The 16,890-nt window shown below is 56.6% G+C and overlaps 1 protein-coding gene across 1 annotated transcript; it reads left to right on the forward strand.

Annotated features, from left to right (window-relative positions):
* Positions 1–3,684: 3,684 nt before the first annotated feature.
* Positions 3,685–15,150, forward strand: Ap5z1 (adaptor related protein complex 5 subunit zeta 1). The gene is made up of 17 exons (XM_027956220.2): positions 3,685–3,785; positions 6,489–6,623; positions 6,852–7,038; positions 7,958–8,102; positions 8,338–8,447; positions 8,953–9,121; positions 9,622–9,762; positions 10,117–10,154; positions 10,228–10,390; positions 10,800–10,981; positions 11,407–11,549; positions 11,862–12,002; positions 12,529–12,640; positions 13,313–13,410; positions 13,951–14,083; positions 14,164–14,378; positions 14,576–15,150. Exons 1-17 carry the CDS (start codon positions 3,745–3,747, stop codon positions 14,844–14,846), a joined length of 2,424 nt encoding a protein of 807 aa, XP_027812021.2. The 5' UTR covers positions 3,685–3,744; the 3' UTR covers positions 14,847–15,150.
* The last annotated feature ends 1,740 nt before the right edge of the window (positions 15,151–16,890 follow it).

A 16,890-nucleotide genomic window follows, 5' to 3' on the forward strand; every position in this document is an offset into this window, starting at 1 on the left:
TAAAGCCAATACTGAAATTGATTTTTCTTACCTGAACGATAATTCTCCTGTAAAAATAATTTGGGGGGTGGGTGTTGTTCGGGGAGTGTGTGTGTGTGTGTGTGTGTGTGCGTGTGTATGTGTGTATGTGTGTTTTTTTTTTTACAGTGGCTGTCTGAAGTATTTTCACAGTATGTTTAATAATCAGTGCTTTAAAAAGCAGTGGTATCCTGTCAAGTGGGGATTCTGGTTCTTGAGCTTGGGCTGTGTCCCATGCCAGTGGGTGAAGGTCCCACCCAGGATGGCATCCACACACCAGCTCCATGGGCAGGAGCAGGCGCTGGAATCAGAAAAACCAACAGACCCACGTCAAAAGCAGCCCAGCATGGGTTTTCATTTCATATGGGATACAGTATTTTTTTATTACAGAGCCATACTTTTTTTTTAAGTTGAGATCTGAATGTGATTTCTAATTGTATCAGACGTTAAATGTTTTAAAGCTATAACAAAGTTTAAAATTTCTACTTTTTGTTTTTCATTTAACTGTTCTTTTATCTATTAAATTGTTGTATGTGGATGGGGAAGTTTTGTTTCTCCTCTTAGCATTTGTTTCTATAACCAGAAATAAAATTATATATTAAAGAAATGATAGCAAGATTCCGGGTGGTCTTTGTGATTGATTGTGATTGATTGGTCCTTGTGGTTGATTGATTTGTGAAAATGTGTGTTTGCTACAAATATATCCTGTCAAGGCCCTGCGGTGTTTGTGCACGTGACTGTCTCACTGGGCTGAACAGACACTTGGACTGACAGATGGCCTTCCTGCTCCCTGGAAAGCACCCCCAATGTGCTCTGGAGGCTGAAGGGCAGCTCCTAGGGGGCTGTGTTTCCTCTTACTTGTTCTTGGTGGTCTGTTGCCCCAGAGAAGCCAATGGACAAAGATGGTTTCCACAGGTGCCTTGATTGCTGCACTGGGACTCCCAAGCTCCAAAGCCAGAGTATCTGCAGTTCCAGGAATGTGAGGTCAGCTTGAGGCCATTTCTCAAGACATGATGAGGGACAGCCAGCTGAGCCATCCCCCTACTCTTGGGCCCACACCCACAGCTGGATCAGGGCTACCCACAGGTACCTGAGGGGCCCTCACCCAGGTGAGATTCTCTGCACATCTGTGTGTGCTGAACCCCCACCTATTCCAGGTTATCGTGTGAGCATGAAGGGCTACAGAGCAAATATGGCCAGGCAGTGGCTCTGATGTCAACCTGGGGTCGGGCTCCTGCCCTGCCACACTTTCTCCTGCTGTGGCACCTCAACCTGGGATAAGCTGTTTCCTTCCATGCAAAATGGACACTGACCTCACAGACATGGGTAAGTTGAGGGGTGTCAGAGTGTTGAGGATGTCAAAGTGCTCTTGGTCACCTGCAGCAAGGCTGGTCCTCTTCTAAAGGCCCCCAAATTGACAAGATTAATGCAGAGTCCCTCGAGTGGAAAGTTTGTGAAAATGTGTGTTTGCCACAAATACATCCTGTCAAGGCCCTGCGGTGTTTGTGCACGTGACTGTCTTGCTGGGCTGAAGAGATCGCTGGAATCTTTCAGACTTCACAGCTGCCCCTAGTTACAGCTCAAGTTTGTTTGCTTCTTGGCCTCCCTTCCGGTCACTCTTTTTCTGATACACAGTTCCAGCCATTAGCATACCATGACTTTAACAGATTCATGACAAGATTTTAGCCAAACAGCAAGCTTGAGAATGAGTTTCCTCTAGGGAGCTGCACTGGCTAATTAACATCTGTTTTTAGTCTTGGGTTTTTAAATTGTTTTTAGGACTATGGCTCACTCCCAAGACCTTAAAATAACATTTTGTGCAAACATAAGTTTTTAAAAAAAAAAAAAAACAGTTCAAATATTAATCCTTAATAAAGCTTGGATATGTGCGTGTGGAGAGAAGGCATGGGTAGATGTGGATCACTGGCACATAACAGTGAGCTACCCTGGGAACCTGGTATTTACCAGAGAAGCAAGTACACACCCCCAGCAAAAGATCATGACTGCAGTGTGATTCATTGTTGCCAACATCTGGAAACAAACCAAATATCCATGAATGAACAAGACAGGCTAAATAGTTCCCGATTCCATTTATCTGAGGTGTAGAAAGAGGCAAATTCATCCCTGGCAGTAAAAGTGAGGTATCTGGTATGCATTATTTCTGGGGCAGGGGAAGGGTAGAGTTGACAGAGGGGCACAGGGAGCCTCCAGGGAGTTGGAAATGATCTACATGAAATGGCCATGGCAGGAATCAATCAAACACGAATCAGTCTCCCTCCAATGTAGCCAGTTAAACACCAGTTTTCTGATTTATAAAGATGTAAATAAATAAGATTTGGAAACTTCACTGTGTATGGTTCACCTTAAACATGAAAATTGAGCGTGCAGCAGGCATCCCATGGACTGCCTATTTAGTCCTCACCAGTTCCCCACTCCAGCCATGTACCCCATCAGCTGGTTCCCATCTCCCCATCCTCAGCACCAGCCCACCTTCAAGTATCTTCAGGGACTAGGTAAAGAATGGTGTCTTGAATTCGCATAGGTAATTGCCCAGCCCCTTCAACTATCCAGGTGTCTTCTCAGTGCCTAACCTTGACCGATGCAAACAAGAGAACATTCATCTCCACTGCCACTCTTCAGGGCCTGAAACAGTACCTGACAAAGGAAGGGACTCAAATCAGGGTTTGCTCACCTAATGACTTTCCACAAACTTCCCTTTCTGTTTCAATACCAAATGAATGGCACCACCCAGTGCCCAAGCGAGACACCTGCCGTTTGCCTTTGGCTTTTCCCTTCCTCTTCCTGCTCTCTAATCTTTCAATCACCAGGGCCTGCAAATCCCACCCCGGAATGGTTACCGAGTCTGCCTACTAGTTAGAGGAGTTCTCTAGCTCCCTACCCCATGCAGTCACCACGCTGTGACTACAGAAGGCAGCATGCTGCCTAGGCTGCCCCTTGCCACACCCTTAGAGCCCACCCCATGCAGGCCTTTCCGGTGGGATCCCGGCTCAGTTCAGGCGGCCAGGTGCTTATCACGCTGGACAGCAGCTGCGGGGTGTCTCCAGCGCCCCCAAGCAGCTTACAGGTGGGAATGCTGCCGCGGGGCCCAGCATAACCTCGGCACCTCACTCGTTTTTTTAGCTAATAGGCACCCACGTCCCCTCGCAGCCTGTGGCTTCGTCTGCAAAAGATAGCGACATCCTAGGTGGGAACTGAATGACATTTTTAAAGCTGTACCTAAAGCCCGAGATCGGTGCTAAATAAACTAGAGCTTTAAAACAAAAAAGAGCCGCAACAAGTCGCAGTTGATGGGCCACTTCCGGGCCGCGCCACCATAAGGCCTGCACGCCACCCAGCCGTTCAAAAAACAGAAAGTGGAAGGGGGCACTAGGACATGGCGCCACCCGAGGCCGGGCGACCAGGTGCCAGAGCGAGCAGTTCCGGGGTCAACGAGAGATCCGGGGGCACAGCGTCCACCGAACCCGAAGCCAACCAGGACCCACAGCGCAGGCGCCTCCGGCCCCGCCCCCAGACGCTCTGCGTCGAAACCTATAGGCCGAGGGCCCGCCCTCCTCCCACGGGACGAGGCTCTAGAAGCCGGCGGGGCGCCCGAGGAGGTCGGCCTCCGTACGTGACGTGACACGTGACGTGGCACGTGATGCGGCCCCGGAAGTCCCTGGAGTCCTGCGGCACTGGCGCGGGTTTGGGTGTCCTCGCAGCGGCGGGATGTTCACGGCGGCCGCGGAGAGCCTGCTCCACCAGGCCAGGTGCGGGGCTCGCCAGGCCCAGGTGCTGGCAAACAGCGGGAGCGCGGGCGGACCGGCTCCGGAGATTGGGGCCGGGCCGGGGCAGCTTCCTGGGCTGCGGGCCGCGGAGGCGACCGCTGAGCCGAGCTACGGAGGGCGACGGGAGGCCTCGCACTCACGACAGGCGGGGAATGAGCGGCTTCCGAGTTCAGAGGCGGGGAGCTGAACCCCGCGGCTCTTCACCGCCCCTGCGGCGGGGATGCCGCGCGAGTGTTGTGCGAAAGAAATGCGGCCAGACTGAGGAACTGTTCGCCACCCTGCGCTCAGTCTGGTTCTGGGCTCCGACTAGACCTAGCCCCTCCTTACAAACCAACGAGCCCCAGACCGGGTCCTCCTTTTTTTAAAACAAAGAAAAATGCAAGCTGGGCGTTGTGGTGCACGCATGTAGACCCAGCTCCTCTGGAGGCTGAGGCAGGAGAATCACAAATTCGAGGCCAGCTTCAGCAATTTAGCGAGACCCTGTATCAAACAATGGGGATGTGGCTCGGTGATTAAAAACAATCCAGCTTCAGTTTCCAGTACCATCAAAAGTAAAAGATGAAAATGCAGCCAGAACCTCATTTAAAAAACTAATTTAGATTCAAAGTTGGACTAACTGATGAGAAATACTAGGAAGGTTGAGGTCCATGGAATTATAGCGAGCAAGGTCAAGAAGGCAAGTTAAGGTCGGAAGTCTGACCAGGACAAAACTGGTCAGAGTAACCACTGAAAATGTCTTGGGAAAGTGCCACATTGCCACCCCCATGAGTCCAGTGTGGCCCACCTTGCCTTCAGTAGAGGATGCATGTGTAGATCATTTGAGTTTAGGTAATGAATGAAACAAACCCGCATCCCTCCACAAACCTGCTCACAGACACAAGGAAAAACAAACCCACTCAATGTCATTCCCAACTCATTCTGTCCAGGGCCATGGACCAGTAGAATGAAAAGCAAAGAACAGCTTTCTGTTCAAGTTCATGTTCTCCTCTGTGACGGGGCATATTGGGGACAGCATGCATCGTTTCCTGAAGGAAAATGCTTGAGTTCCCACAGTGCCTGTAGGCACGCTTGGAGAAAGTACCTTAGCAGTTAAGACTGATCTTTCCCCTTGGAAACACTAGTTTCCACAGTATGCTCATTACTATTATTAATACATACGTTTTTTAGTTGTTGATGGACACATACCTTTATTTATTTACTTATTTATATGTGGTGCTGAGGATTGAACCCAGTGCCTCACACAAGTGCTGTACCACTAAATGACAATCCCAGCCCCCACTGGATGCTTTAAGCCAGTGACAACTTCTGTTTTTTTAAACTAAAAATGGCTAAGGTGTGAAAGTGAAGAAACTGTCATTTCCCTCAGAATGTTTCGGAGGTGTAGGAAGCAAGGGTGGAGAAGGGAATCAGAAATATGTCTGTGAGCTGAGTCAATGGACCAGGTGGGGCGCAAATAAAGGTTGGGGGACTTTGGTGCACAGCAAGGCAGGGGAAGATCTCTGGGAGGAGGTGGCAACAGAAGCTCAGGGTGGGGAGTTTCAGGCAGAGGGTCCACATAAAGGGGCAAGAGAAAGGAGGGAGGGGCCAGGATTTGGAAGTGACTGGGCAGGTTGGCCTTAGAGGAAGAAGCCTGAGAGGCTGGGGTTGTAGCTCAGGGGTAGAGCACCTCCTAGGCCTTGCATGCGGGGCTCTGAGTTCCATCCCCAGCACCACAAAGAAAGAAGCCTGAAATTTGGAGATTAGTAGCACCACCATTCTGGAAAAGAGTCTCCCATTAAAATTGCAAGACAGACTGGTAAGCTCCTCTCTCAGTCTCCTTTAGTGTTTATGGCTCAATGTGAGCCCAGTTAGACAGAAACCTCGACTTGTCCTCTTGTCTTTCCATGTCCCTTCTTCTAGCCTGTACCTGTTCTAGCTTAGGTTCCACAATATGACTGAATGGCTTAAGTGGGAAACAAGACAGGGACAAGGGGTGGTAGTGAATGTATCCAATGGGTTTCAGGGAAAAGCCAGAGCCACTCAAGACCTTGGCTCCAGACCATCACTGAACCTCTGCCACCCCAGGGTAGCAGCTCAAATATGTGACAGGTTCAGGATGGGTTCAGTGTGTGAGCTTGGACTGGTCAGGAGGTCATCAGTGGGGTCTTCAGCCATGGGGTCACAAGGAGAGGGTCAGGGTGAAGGGGCTTTTCTCAGGTCTCAGTGGTGCTGTCTGCAGGACCTCCTTCACCTTTTGCCTTTTAGTTTGGAATAGAAATCTAAAAAGAGAGACCAGAATCTCACCTGTTGCAAGTGCTGACATATTTTCAAATTAATCCAATCAATATCAGACTACCTTATAATCAGGCTATCTTATAAGCTTTACATGGCCTTGTTTTCAGAAGTGAGAGGCTCACTGATGCATCCTTTGAAAAGCTTTCCTTGAACTAAACTTGCCCTTGCATTTGAATGCAACTCCTAAAGTCAATCAGTTTTAGTTTTGTTTCTGGAAGCACAGAACTGCAACATGTGGCATCTCTACTCAAGGGTCATTACCGTGAACTGGGGTTCGTCGCCCCTGCAGCTTCCTGCTCTTTCTGCACTGGATGGGATTGTCCCCCAGGCTGGGAGGGCTGCTGCCGTTGCTCAGGCAGCACCGCGGGGTCCCCAGGCACAAGGCAAGCTGTTGATGCCCTTCCTCCTCAGGGAGATCCAGGATGAGGAGCTGCAGGGCTTCTGTTCCCGGATCATCAAGCTGCTGCGGGAGGACCTGGGCCCAGCGGCTGTGGACGCCCTGCAGAGGCTCTTCCTCATTGTCTGGGCCACAAAGTATCCCCGGAGGTGAGTGTCAGGCAGCTGCTCCTGCCCCTTGAGGCAGCCTGGTGCGTCCTGCAGGGTGGTGCTATGCTCCTCCGTGTCTGAGCCTCTGTGTCCCTGAAAACCAACACCAGAGGGCCTCGTGGGGAAATGTCCAGTCCACCTGCCAGATGGACCCAGGCCAGCTTCATTGGGGTGCCGGGTGCCCTTGCAGTGGGTGTGATGTGTTGCCCACTGGGTCTCAACCTCCAGGCTGGACAAGACATGCGTGGACCTGCTGCAGGCCACCCTCTGCTTGCCTACATGCCCCGAGCAGCTCCAGGTCCTCTGTGCTGCCATTCTGAGAGAGATGTCACCCTCTGACAGCCTGACCCTGTCCTGTGATCGTGCCCCGAACACCCGGCAGATGAGTCTGGTGGCATCTGTGCTCCTAGCCCAGGTAACGAACTTGTTGCCACTCAGGGTGAACGTCCTGCCTCTGGTGGTCCTGGGTCCTGGGGGGAGCACAGCAAGCTGCCTGTGACCCTGCTTGTGCCCAATAGGCTGGGTGGGCCACCTGGTTCGGTTCACATTCATTGCCTTCAGCAGCTTTTACCGCTGGTGAACACCCGCGCCCCCCCCCCCAACCTCCTGGCGCTCAGAGACATCCAGAAAGGGCAGGTGCCTGCCTGTGTCCTCTTTTCCTTGGGAAGGAGCCACACAGGACTCCTTTGAAGGCTAGATCAGGCCACGGAGTCTGGGCTGCTTAGGCGACATTACTACACACATGTACGGGTAGCATTAGTGACACCAGGGGAGCAGTGGCATTCTGCTTTCCAGGTGTCTCCAGATCAGAGGCCTTGCTGTCATGAGGGGACTACACAGAGGAGGTTTCACTGAGAGGTGACTGACGTGCCTGACAGAGCAGGCCAGACCTGTGCTTCCAGGAGCATGGCTGCCCAGGAGCCATCCTAAAGTGCCACCCACTGTACCTGCCTCCTCCGTAACCTGGGTGGCCTTGCCATTTGGAGGCCAGGAAGCCCCTGGAGTGCACATGCCCACAGGAAGCCTTGCAAGCCACTCATGGTAGTGACCAGCAGCCCAGGCCCAGATTCCTTGTCCCTGAGCATCCAACCTAGTGCCCGCTCCTTGCCACCTGGCTCTGAGGAGACTGGGTCCTTGAATCTCTGTTTACATGGCAGCCCCAGAGGCCCTGCCCCAAACCATACAGGGATGTGTTTTTCTAAGGGTCACATCAGGGAGGGGCTCACAAGGACGGAGTTTCCTCAGAGAGCCTCCTGCAGACCTCTGAAGTGGGGGTCTCACTCCAGCATGTGGGCTGAGGCAGCACCTCAGCACCTGCTCTGTTTGCTTTGAAGGGTGACAGAAGACAGGAGGTCAGAAGTGTGGGCCAGCGCATCTTTACAGTCCTTGAGAGCCGGCAGCCCGAGGGGCCCAGTCTGAGGCACCTCCTCCCTGTCCTGTCAAAGGTGGTGGGCCTTGCCCCAGGGACCCTCCAGGAAGGTACACAGGCCCATTCCTGAGGCACCTACGCGGGGTCTTCCCTCCTGGCCCCTCTCTCCAGCATTCCCATGGGGGGGTGTGGGAAGAGGATGGGAGGGTTCCCTGGGGAACACCACAGGCTCCCTGGATCACGCCCTGTAGGGCCCTGTTTCCTGAGCCACTTCCACCAGCATCACGAGGGACTTGGGAGTCCGAAGTGTTTAACTGTTTTCCTCAATGGGACCCCTCACCACAGACCAGACCGACCTCCTCAGCAAGCGGCTTGTGGATTGGCTCCGCCATGCCAGTGTCCAGCAAGGGCTCCCGCACTCAGGGGGCTTTTTCTCCACACCCAGGGCCCGGCAGGTGAGCCCAAGCTGCTTAGAGGTCTCAGAACTGAAATCACAGATTCTGCCCCCTCTGGGGAGTTCTGTGTCCCCACAGTCAGCTGACCATGAGGTTCCCATCAACACCTCTCCTTCCACTGGCTCTGGGAGAATCCCTCATTGATGTCTCCACTGGGGACCCTGGGTCAGGAGGCCATAGTCCTTTAGTCTGTGTGGCTCTGGAGGTTTGTGTGGGACTGACACCCAGAAGATGCAGGACACTGTCTGCCCTGGGGTCGTGTGGTGTGTCTACATGTCATGAGGTGGCTGCTGCTTGGACCCGGAAGAGTAGGCAACCTCCGATGTAGGGTCGGGATGGGTGGGCTTCGAGGCTCACATCCCTGGGCCATGCTTGAGTTCATGTCCACCTGCAGTGTCCTCTCCGCCCTCCTGGGTAGCTTGTGAACCTGTCGGCTGTTCCCCAGCCTCAGCCTCTGCACCCAGCTGGCCCAGAGAACCCCCAGCCCCTGTCCTTCCTCCCCCAGCCAGGCCCCATCACTGAGGTTGACGGAGCGGTGGCCTCGGACTTCTTCACGGTGCTCTCCACGGGCCAGCACTTCACAGAGGACCAGTGGCTGAACGTTCAGGCCTTCTCCATGCTGCGGGCGTGGCTACTGCACAAAAGCCCCGAGGGCCCGAGTACCCTGGACACAGGTGAGCCGGGGGAGACAAAGGTCAGACGAGGGTAAGAGGCAGGTGCACAAATCCTCACATGCTGGTGGGAGGTAGGGGGCGCAGGTGTGAGGCAGTCCGGGAGGCCAGCAGCAAGGCCTGCTGAGCTGGGAACAGCAGAAAACGAGGCCCAGACCATCAGCCTCCCCCAGGGCCTCAGCGCCAGGGACCCTCGTGATGGCCCAGAGAAGCCTGAGAGGGCTCATGTAAGGCCAACAGCCATGCAGTTGTTGAGACAGCCTCACTGAATTCCTTCTCTTCAGTAAACCCCTGGTTCATAGACGGCGAAACAGCTGGCATCCAGACAGGGGTCTATAGCCAGTGTGGGGTGAAAGCTGCCAGGTGCAGTGGACAGGCTCTGGGGCCACGTGGCCACTTGGGCCAGCCGGTGGGTGTCCCCTTCTTACCCATCCATGCAGGGGCAGCTGAGTATGGCCGAACATGGGCCACACTGTCCTGCTGAGCCACCCCTCTTCCTACAGATGACAAGTCAGAGCTGGAGGGCTCCACCCTGTCTGTGCTCTCTGCTGCCTCCACAGCCACCCGCCTGCTGCCCCCATGGGAGCGGCTGAGGGAGGCGGCCTTTGAGTACTGCCAGCGTCTCATTGAGCAGAGTAATAGACGTAAGTCTTCAGGCCATTGCCTGGACCATGCCCAGGACTGCCCCCGAGCCCAGCTCCCCTCCTGCCAGGTGTGGTCAAGGGCAGCAGGTCTTCACTGAGCTGCTCAAAGGAGGCTGGGTCCCCGGGTAGCTGCTTAGCCCCAGGGGCCTCCTTGTTTCTGAGGATGAGCTTGCAGTGATCAAACCTGCAGGCCTGCGACCCAGCCAGGCCCGTCCCACCCCATCCTGCACCCTGTGGGCCCTGGTCGCCACTTCAGGTCCTCTCCCAGCCAGCCGTTCCCTGTCCTCACCTGGCTACCTTTTCACGGGGCTGTTTGAGGTGGGGGCAGAGGTGAGCTGACTTCCTTCTTACCAGGAGCCCTGCGAAAGGGAGACGCGGACCTGCAGAAAGCCGTAAGTGGCCGGCTGGGGCGGCTGGGGCAGTGGCAGTGCTCAGCCCCCTGACATGGCCTGGGTGTCCCTGCAGTGCCTTGTGGAAGCCATACTGATCCTGGATGTGCTGTGCCGCCAGGACCCCTCCTTCCTGTACCGCACCCTCTCCTGCCTGAAGGCTCTCCACACGCGACTGGGCACAGACCCAGGCAGCGAGCGGGCAGTGCTGCCCCTTGCCCAGTTCTTCCTGAATCACGGTAAGCCCCAAGCTGGGGAGGAGAGTCCACGTGAAAGGACAGCCCTTCTGTCCTCAGTTATAGAGCGTTACTTTCTCCAGGGGCTGTTGGCCCCGATGGTGGTTCCCTTTATTTTTTAAATAGTGAAACAAAACATTCTCAGCTTCGTGTCAGGCTCAAAACTGTCTTTACCACATCGCAGCTGTGAAACCCGGAAGCTGAGAACCAGCACCTTCCCGGACGCTCTGGGGTTTCTGGATTTTCCTGTCTGGGGCGTCTCTGGAGTCTATGTGCTCAAGGCTTATGCTGGCCTCAAGATTCAGCCAAGATGTCAAGGGGCCCCCAGGGGCAGCAGAGATGCCTCGCCACATGGCGGTAAAGAGGCCCCTGCAGCAGGCCTTCCCGCCCACATGGGTCTGTTGCCTTGCAGGGGAGGCGGCGGCTGTGGGCTCAGAGGCCATCTACCAGCACCTGCTCACCAGGCTCCCTTCTGAGCACTTCCACAACCCCATGCTGGCCTTCGAGGTCATCCGGTTCTGCAGGGACAACCTTCCCCTGTTCGACCTTCACCTCCTCGGCATCCTCAAGTCAAGCTTCCCCAACCTGTTCAAGGCATGTGCGGTAGTCCTACGGGGTCACGGGCCAGGGTGCCAGGGTCCAGGGCCTATCCCCAGCATGCAGTCCTGGGCCCCGAGGTGTGGGGTACAGGGCGAGGTGTAGAGGCCCAGGGTCTAACAGAACCGTCACTGTAGCTGCGGGCAGTGCGCCCCATCTGCCTCTGTGAGCTCGTCCCCACTGAGCAAGCGTGGGACCTCCCTGGTGCCTTGGTCTGTGCTGTGCTTCACCGGGTGGCCTCTCACATCCATTTAGAGAGTTATCTTAAGAAAAAAACCTAACAAGTGGTTAAAAAGTTGATTTAATTGTTGCACCATAACTGGCAGCAAAAACAAGGAAGTGTGAGAGGAGGGGCAGAGGCGGTCCCGCCCGGGCAGAGCAAGGCCGCCGCCTGCAGCTGAGCTGCTGTTCCCGCCCCACAGTTCCTGGCATGGAACAGCCCTCCCCTCACCTCCGAGTTTGTGGGGCTCCTCCCGGCTCTGGTGGACGCTGGCACAGCCGTGGAGATGCTGCACACGCTGCTGGACCTGCCCTGCCTGACCGCCGCCCTGCACCTGCAGCTCAGGTGGACCCTGCTCCCTCCCCCCTCTGCCCCCTCAGCTCCGTTACCACTCCAGCTCTCGGCCCCGCCCCCCCCCCCCCCAAAGCTGCCCCCACACTGCGCTGTACTGAGCACCCACTCAGGGCAGCCCCTGAGCCTTCCTGCCTGTCTTCATGTTCACGGGGAGGGCCTCCCACAAGTCCCAAGGGTCCTTCCCTGTTACCCCAAGAAACTGATGTTACTGTGACATCTCTCTGATCATTGGTGACCTGGGGGCCAGGGACCAAATCTGGTGCCAGGAGCCGTATTAGCCAGGCCTTGTACTCTCACACACAGATCATCATCATCCCCATCTGAAAGGCCCCTGTGGGACGCCTCTCTCAGGACTCCCAGCTGCCTGGAGGCCTTCCGCGACCCGCAGTGCCAGGGTCTCTTCCAGCACCTGCTGCGCACCAAAGCCAGTGGCTCCGCAAAGAGGTGGGGCTCAGTGACCGGGCAGCTGTCATCAGGATGGTGCTCCCTGTGGGGCCCTGTGTGTTCCCTGCCTCACGGGACTGTGTTCCTCCCAGACCTGGGAGACAGCTGTGGCCAGCAGCCCTGCAGAGGACTAGCTCATGTCGCGGGGTGGCCTCTAAGCACAGCCAATCTTGGACCTGCTCCTTCAGTTTCCAGAACCCTGAGCTGGTGCTGTGAACACACCCTTTACAGACGGGGACACTGGGGCCTGGCACGCTCCAGGAGGTGGCAACCCGGGCAGACCCTGCGGCTCCGCCGGCCAGCCCCATTTTCCTGGGTGTGCTGACACCTCGGGGCTTCCCTGAGCCCCGTGGGTGGGTGTCGTCCTGAAGAGCAAGCAGACAGTGATGGGGACAGGGCCTGACACGAACAGTGGCGGGTGGCCCCCGTGACCAACCACTGTGTCTGTCCTGTCCTTTCCTGGTGCCTATGGGATTCCACAGGTGGGGGGCATTGGAGACACTGAGCGGCCCCACTGTGTCCCCAGGCTGACGCTGCTCCACCAGCTGCTGCAGCCCATGGCCAGCTGTGCCCGGGTGGCCCAGTGTGCCGAGGCAGTGCCCTCCCTGCTCCAGGCATTCTTCTCTGCTGTGGTCCAGGTGAGCCCACTGCCCAGTTCCCCATTCCCGTGGGCCTCAAGCGGGGGCACTGGCCCAGTGTGAGGACTGTGGCACTGCCCTTGACCTCTGCAGACGGTTATCCTGCTGCACTCTTTGGCTGCTCTAAGGGTCAGAAATGGAGAGGGTGCACTCCACAGCCCTAGCCAGGTCCTGTTCCCTGTCCCCAGGGCAGGGTTAAGTGGCTTCGAGGGGCTGGTGGCCCCAGCTAGAGCCAGCCATGTGTCCTAGAGCTCCAGGCTTCTTGAATGCCGGTGGCTCCCACTGGCTGCACCCAGGGAGCTCAACCCAGGTGGGGCCCCTGGAGACAGGCTGGTCACGGCGTGGCTGGATGCGGGCTGGGCAGCCTGGGCTTCGCTGCAGCTGAGCAAGACTGCACCCTGCCTCGCAGGCCGGCTGCTGCAGGGGGAGCCACAGGTCAGGAGTGGGGTCCTGCCAGGGCACCTGGGGCCAGGGATTTTTCCCCCTCCCGATCAGCCCTCCCCCAGCTCCCCTCGCACCCCTCACTCTGTCTGCATGGTCCTGAGTACTGGGGGAGGCCACTCAGAAGGAAGCACAAGGGCCTCCCTTCCAGCTCCTGGGCCTTCCCCTCCCCCTGTTGTGATGTCCAGAAAGTGGTGTCCAGTGTGTCCATATTTTGCTCTTGACCTACAGTTTGCTGACAGGGCCCTGACCACCCAGCTGGCACTGCTGCTCCTGGAGAGAAGTGACTCACTTTACCAGGTCCCGCAGTACGAGGCCCGCGTGCACAGGTGGGCCTCACCCCACAGCGGGAGCAGGTCCCACACTGAGCAACCCCGTCTCAGACCCTTGCTCCCCTTCCACTGCCGCAGCTCTGCCCCCAGGCTCATCTCCCCTCCCCTCCCGGCTGTCCCCAGCAGCCTCAGATCCTGCCACGCCCACAGCGGCCCCACGTGCACCCCCAGCCTTGCCCCAGCCCAGCCCCCAATCCAGAACATTCTCTTGTCCTTCCCTCCCCTAAGCCTGTTTCCAGGGCCGGCTTAAGTCCTCCTTCCCGACCCTCTTGCCCTCTGGGTCATTTTTTTCCTAAAGGCCTGACACAGGCCTCCCTCAAGTCCAGGACTGAGGACAACACAGGCCTGGTCACCTCTCCAGTGAGGTAAAAGGCCCTGTAGGGGTGGGGAGGATCCTCATCTTCTGACTTTTGGGTGAGGATTCACCTGCACCTGGCCACCCGTCGCTCTGGGGTCACCTCCTGGCTCTTAGACTGGATGGGCAGGCCTGAGAGTTGGAGAGCTGCATGGAGCCTGGACGTCTTGCTCTCCGGGCAGGGTGCTGAGCTCTCAGTTCCTGGCCCTGTGTCAGCGGAATCCCTCCCTGGTGGTGGAGCTAGCCAGAGAGCTCCTGGAGTTCGTAGGAAGCGTGAGCAACATCCACAGCAGAGCAGGCGTGTTCACCAGTGTGGTAAGCTGGCCTGGCCTCTCCCGCCCTCTGCTGACAGAGGAGGGTCTGCAGCAGGGGCTAAGCCTCCGTCCTGGGCTTAGGTGTGGGCCATCGGCGAGTATCTGTCAGTGACCTGCGACAGGCGGTGCACTGTGGAGCAGATCAACAAGTTCTTCGAAGCCTTGGAGGCCTTACTGTTTGAGGTCACCCAATCCCGCCCCTCAGCAGACCAGCCCAGGTGTCCACCACAGGTTGTCACTGTGCTCATGACCACACTGACCAAGCTGGCCTCCCGGAGCCAGGACCTGATCCCCAGGTACTGGATTAGGGAGTAGAAAGATGGAAACCCTGTCTTCCATGGGGAAGAGACACTTCTGATGTCTGTCCTGGTGTTGCACAGGGTCCTGGCTGGGGATGGGCACTGCCAGGCTACAGCCAGGCCACCATGTGCATCAGGGGTCTGGACCCCTCGTACACTGCAGCTTGGACAGGCTTGGACCTCCTTGTCCCCAGGGTCTCTCTGTTCCTGTCAAAGATGAGGACCTTGGCCCAGGGCCCAGCTTCCAGCTCCACACACAGTGAGGAGGATGCAGAAGCCATCCGCATCCGGGCCACGGAGCTGCTGAACCTGCTGAAGATGCCCAGCGTGGCCCAGTTTGTATTCACACCTAGTGCAGAAGTGTGCCACCCTCGCTATCACCGTGACACCAACACGTCACTGCCCCTGGCCCTGCGCATGGTCAGCCGGCTGGTGGAGAAGGAGTCCAGCCTCCTGCCAGGGTGAGGGGACATTGACCATATGGACATCGCTGCAGATTAAGAGCCTGAGGTTCGCCGGCCTGGTATTAGGGCCAAGCCACTGGCTTTGGTGATAAGAGGAATCAGGGAGGAGCAGGAGGCCTCCTGGGACAGGAGGGTGGCCCAGGTGGCTCAGCCCCTCAGGGGTGTGTCTGACCCTTGCCTCTGTAGTTGGTGGCCTCACGCTTTTTCTGGGCCGACTGGAAGCTGCAGACCCTGCCCCATTGTTCCTATTTCTGGACCGTTTGGGGGCGTGAGAGATACAGTACAAATAAACCTTTAAAAGCTTGTGTGAGTAGCTGCAGGTTCTTTTCCCTCTTCCCTCCTGCGCCCCTACAGGAAGACGGCAACCAGGGAGTGCAGCAGTTGCCCTGAGCTGCTGCCCAGTCCCAGGGCATGGCTTGGCCGGACAGGCAGGGCATGGCTTGGCCGGACAGGCAGGGCATGGCTTGGCCGGACAGGCAGGGCCTGCCCTGCCCACTGCACCAGCCCTGCCCACTGCACCAGCACCCCGACAAAAAATAATCCATCACCCACAGGAAGCAGTGTGTCCCCGGTTATTAACGGCACGTGGACAGGTTCCCTGTTTATTTCCCTCAGTAACTTGAGGGCACAAGTATGGGGTCTTGACATAGCAGAGGACAGCTGGAGTGCTGTCACCTTTGCAGGCTCCCACTACCTGCCACGGGCAGCCGTTCTCAGAATGCTGGGCCCAGGACTGAGTTTATAAGCCACAGAACCACCCCCCGCCCAGGAGCCCCCAAATCCCAGTCGGCAAGCCCAGGTGGCCCCAGGCTCTGCCCGACGCTGGAAAGGATCGGCCACGAGGTGGCGCTGCCTCCCGCGGGCCTCTTGGCCAGCCCAGGCGGCCTTCAGGCCCCGTCCCCGCCCCAGCCGCTAGACTCCCGGTGGTGCGGAGGTCTAGGCGGGGAGGTTCTGCGCCCACGTGCCCCTGGGCCCTAACCTAAAGATTCCTACGAAGCTACAGCCCCGGCCCACGACCTCCTGACCCAGCCTCATCCCACCCTCCCCGCCAGCTGGGGTCACAGCCAGGTTAAGAGGAACCCCGGGACAGGTGTGTTCGCAGAAGCCCTCACCGTGCCTACCTGTGCCGATTAGCCCCGGTGAGGACAGCCACCCTGAAAGCCGGGGACTGAGGAAACTGCGCCTGCACGGTTTAGAGTGTTGCGTTTGTCGTGTTCACATGTAGAATGCTGATGGCATGTTACCTTGCATGGCACACACAGCTTCACCCATGCGTTTGGGATGTGCCCAGGGATGACTGGAGAGGGCGCTGCACTCCTCCGGCCAGCGCCAGCCGGGCTGGTCCTCTGGCTGAGAGAGTAGAGGCAGCCCAGCCACTTTCCCATCACGTGGTGCCTTTGCCCCCTCTCCTGCCCTCACCTGGTGGCTCTGGACTCCCTGGCTGCTCCAGGGACCCACGCGCTGGCACGTTTTCATATCTTCTTTTAGCACCAATATCATAGACCTTCCTGTGAATGCTTGATCACAAACACATATGGCTAGAAGTGTTCAAAGTGTTTACTTTTTTAAATCTTGCCCCTCATCCTGGACGTTGAGATTTGCCTGGTGGGCAAAAGCAGTGGCAGGTCAGCCAACCTGCACTCACAGTCGTGTTCTTCATCCCTCCACGTGCTCATGTTCTGCGAGAAGTGTGATTTCACTTAAGATGTCCTCGATGAAGCAGTAGCAAATTTTAACTTTATTCAATACTTCCCTGGGACACAAGCTCTTCTAATACCTGCTGTGACTACATGGGGCACGCACTCCAAGCCCTGGGCCTCTTAGACACAGACTGCCCTCAAGCCATGTGGTGTGGGGGCCTGTGCAGGGCTCTCTTGTGAGTTGAACCTCTTTTATTTTTTTTAAGCCAACACTGTTATTTGAAAGAAGGACAAGCTATGCAGATGTGGGTATTTGGCAGACATTGCTAGGAAATGAATAAAACACTGGGTCACTTGAAGGAAAACAACGGAGAGTCTTTGTTTCCAGTGATAAAATCAGAGTTC

The sequence above is a fragment of the Marmota flaviventris genome, chromosome 19 (assembly GCF_047511675.1).
Source record: "Marmota flaviventris isolate mMarFla1 chromosome 19, mMarFla1.hap1, whole genome shotgun sequence".
NCBI classification, from domain to species: domain Eukaryota; kingdom Metazoa; phylum Chordata; class Mammalia; order Rodentia; family Sciuridae; genus Marmota; species Marmota flaviventris.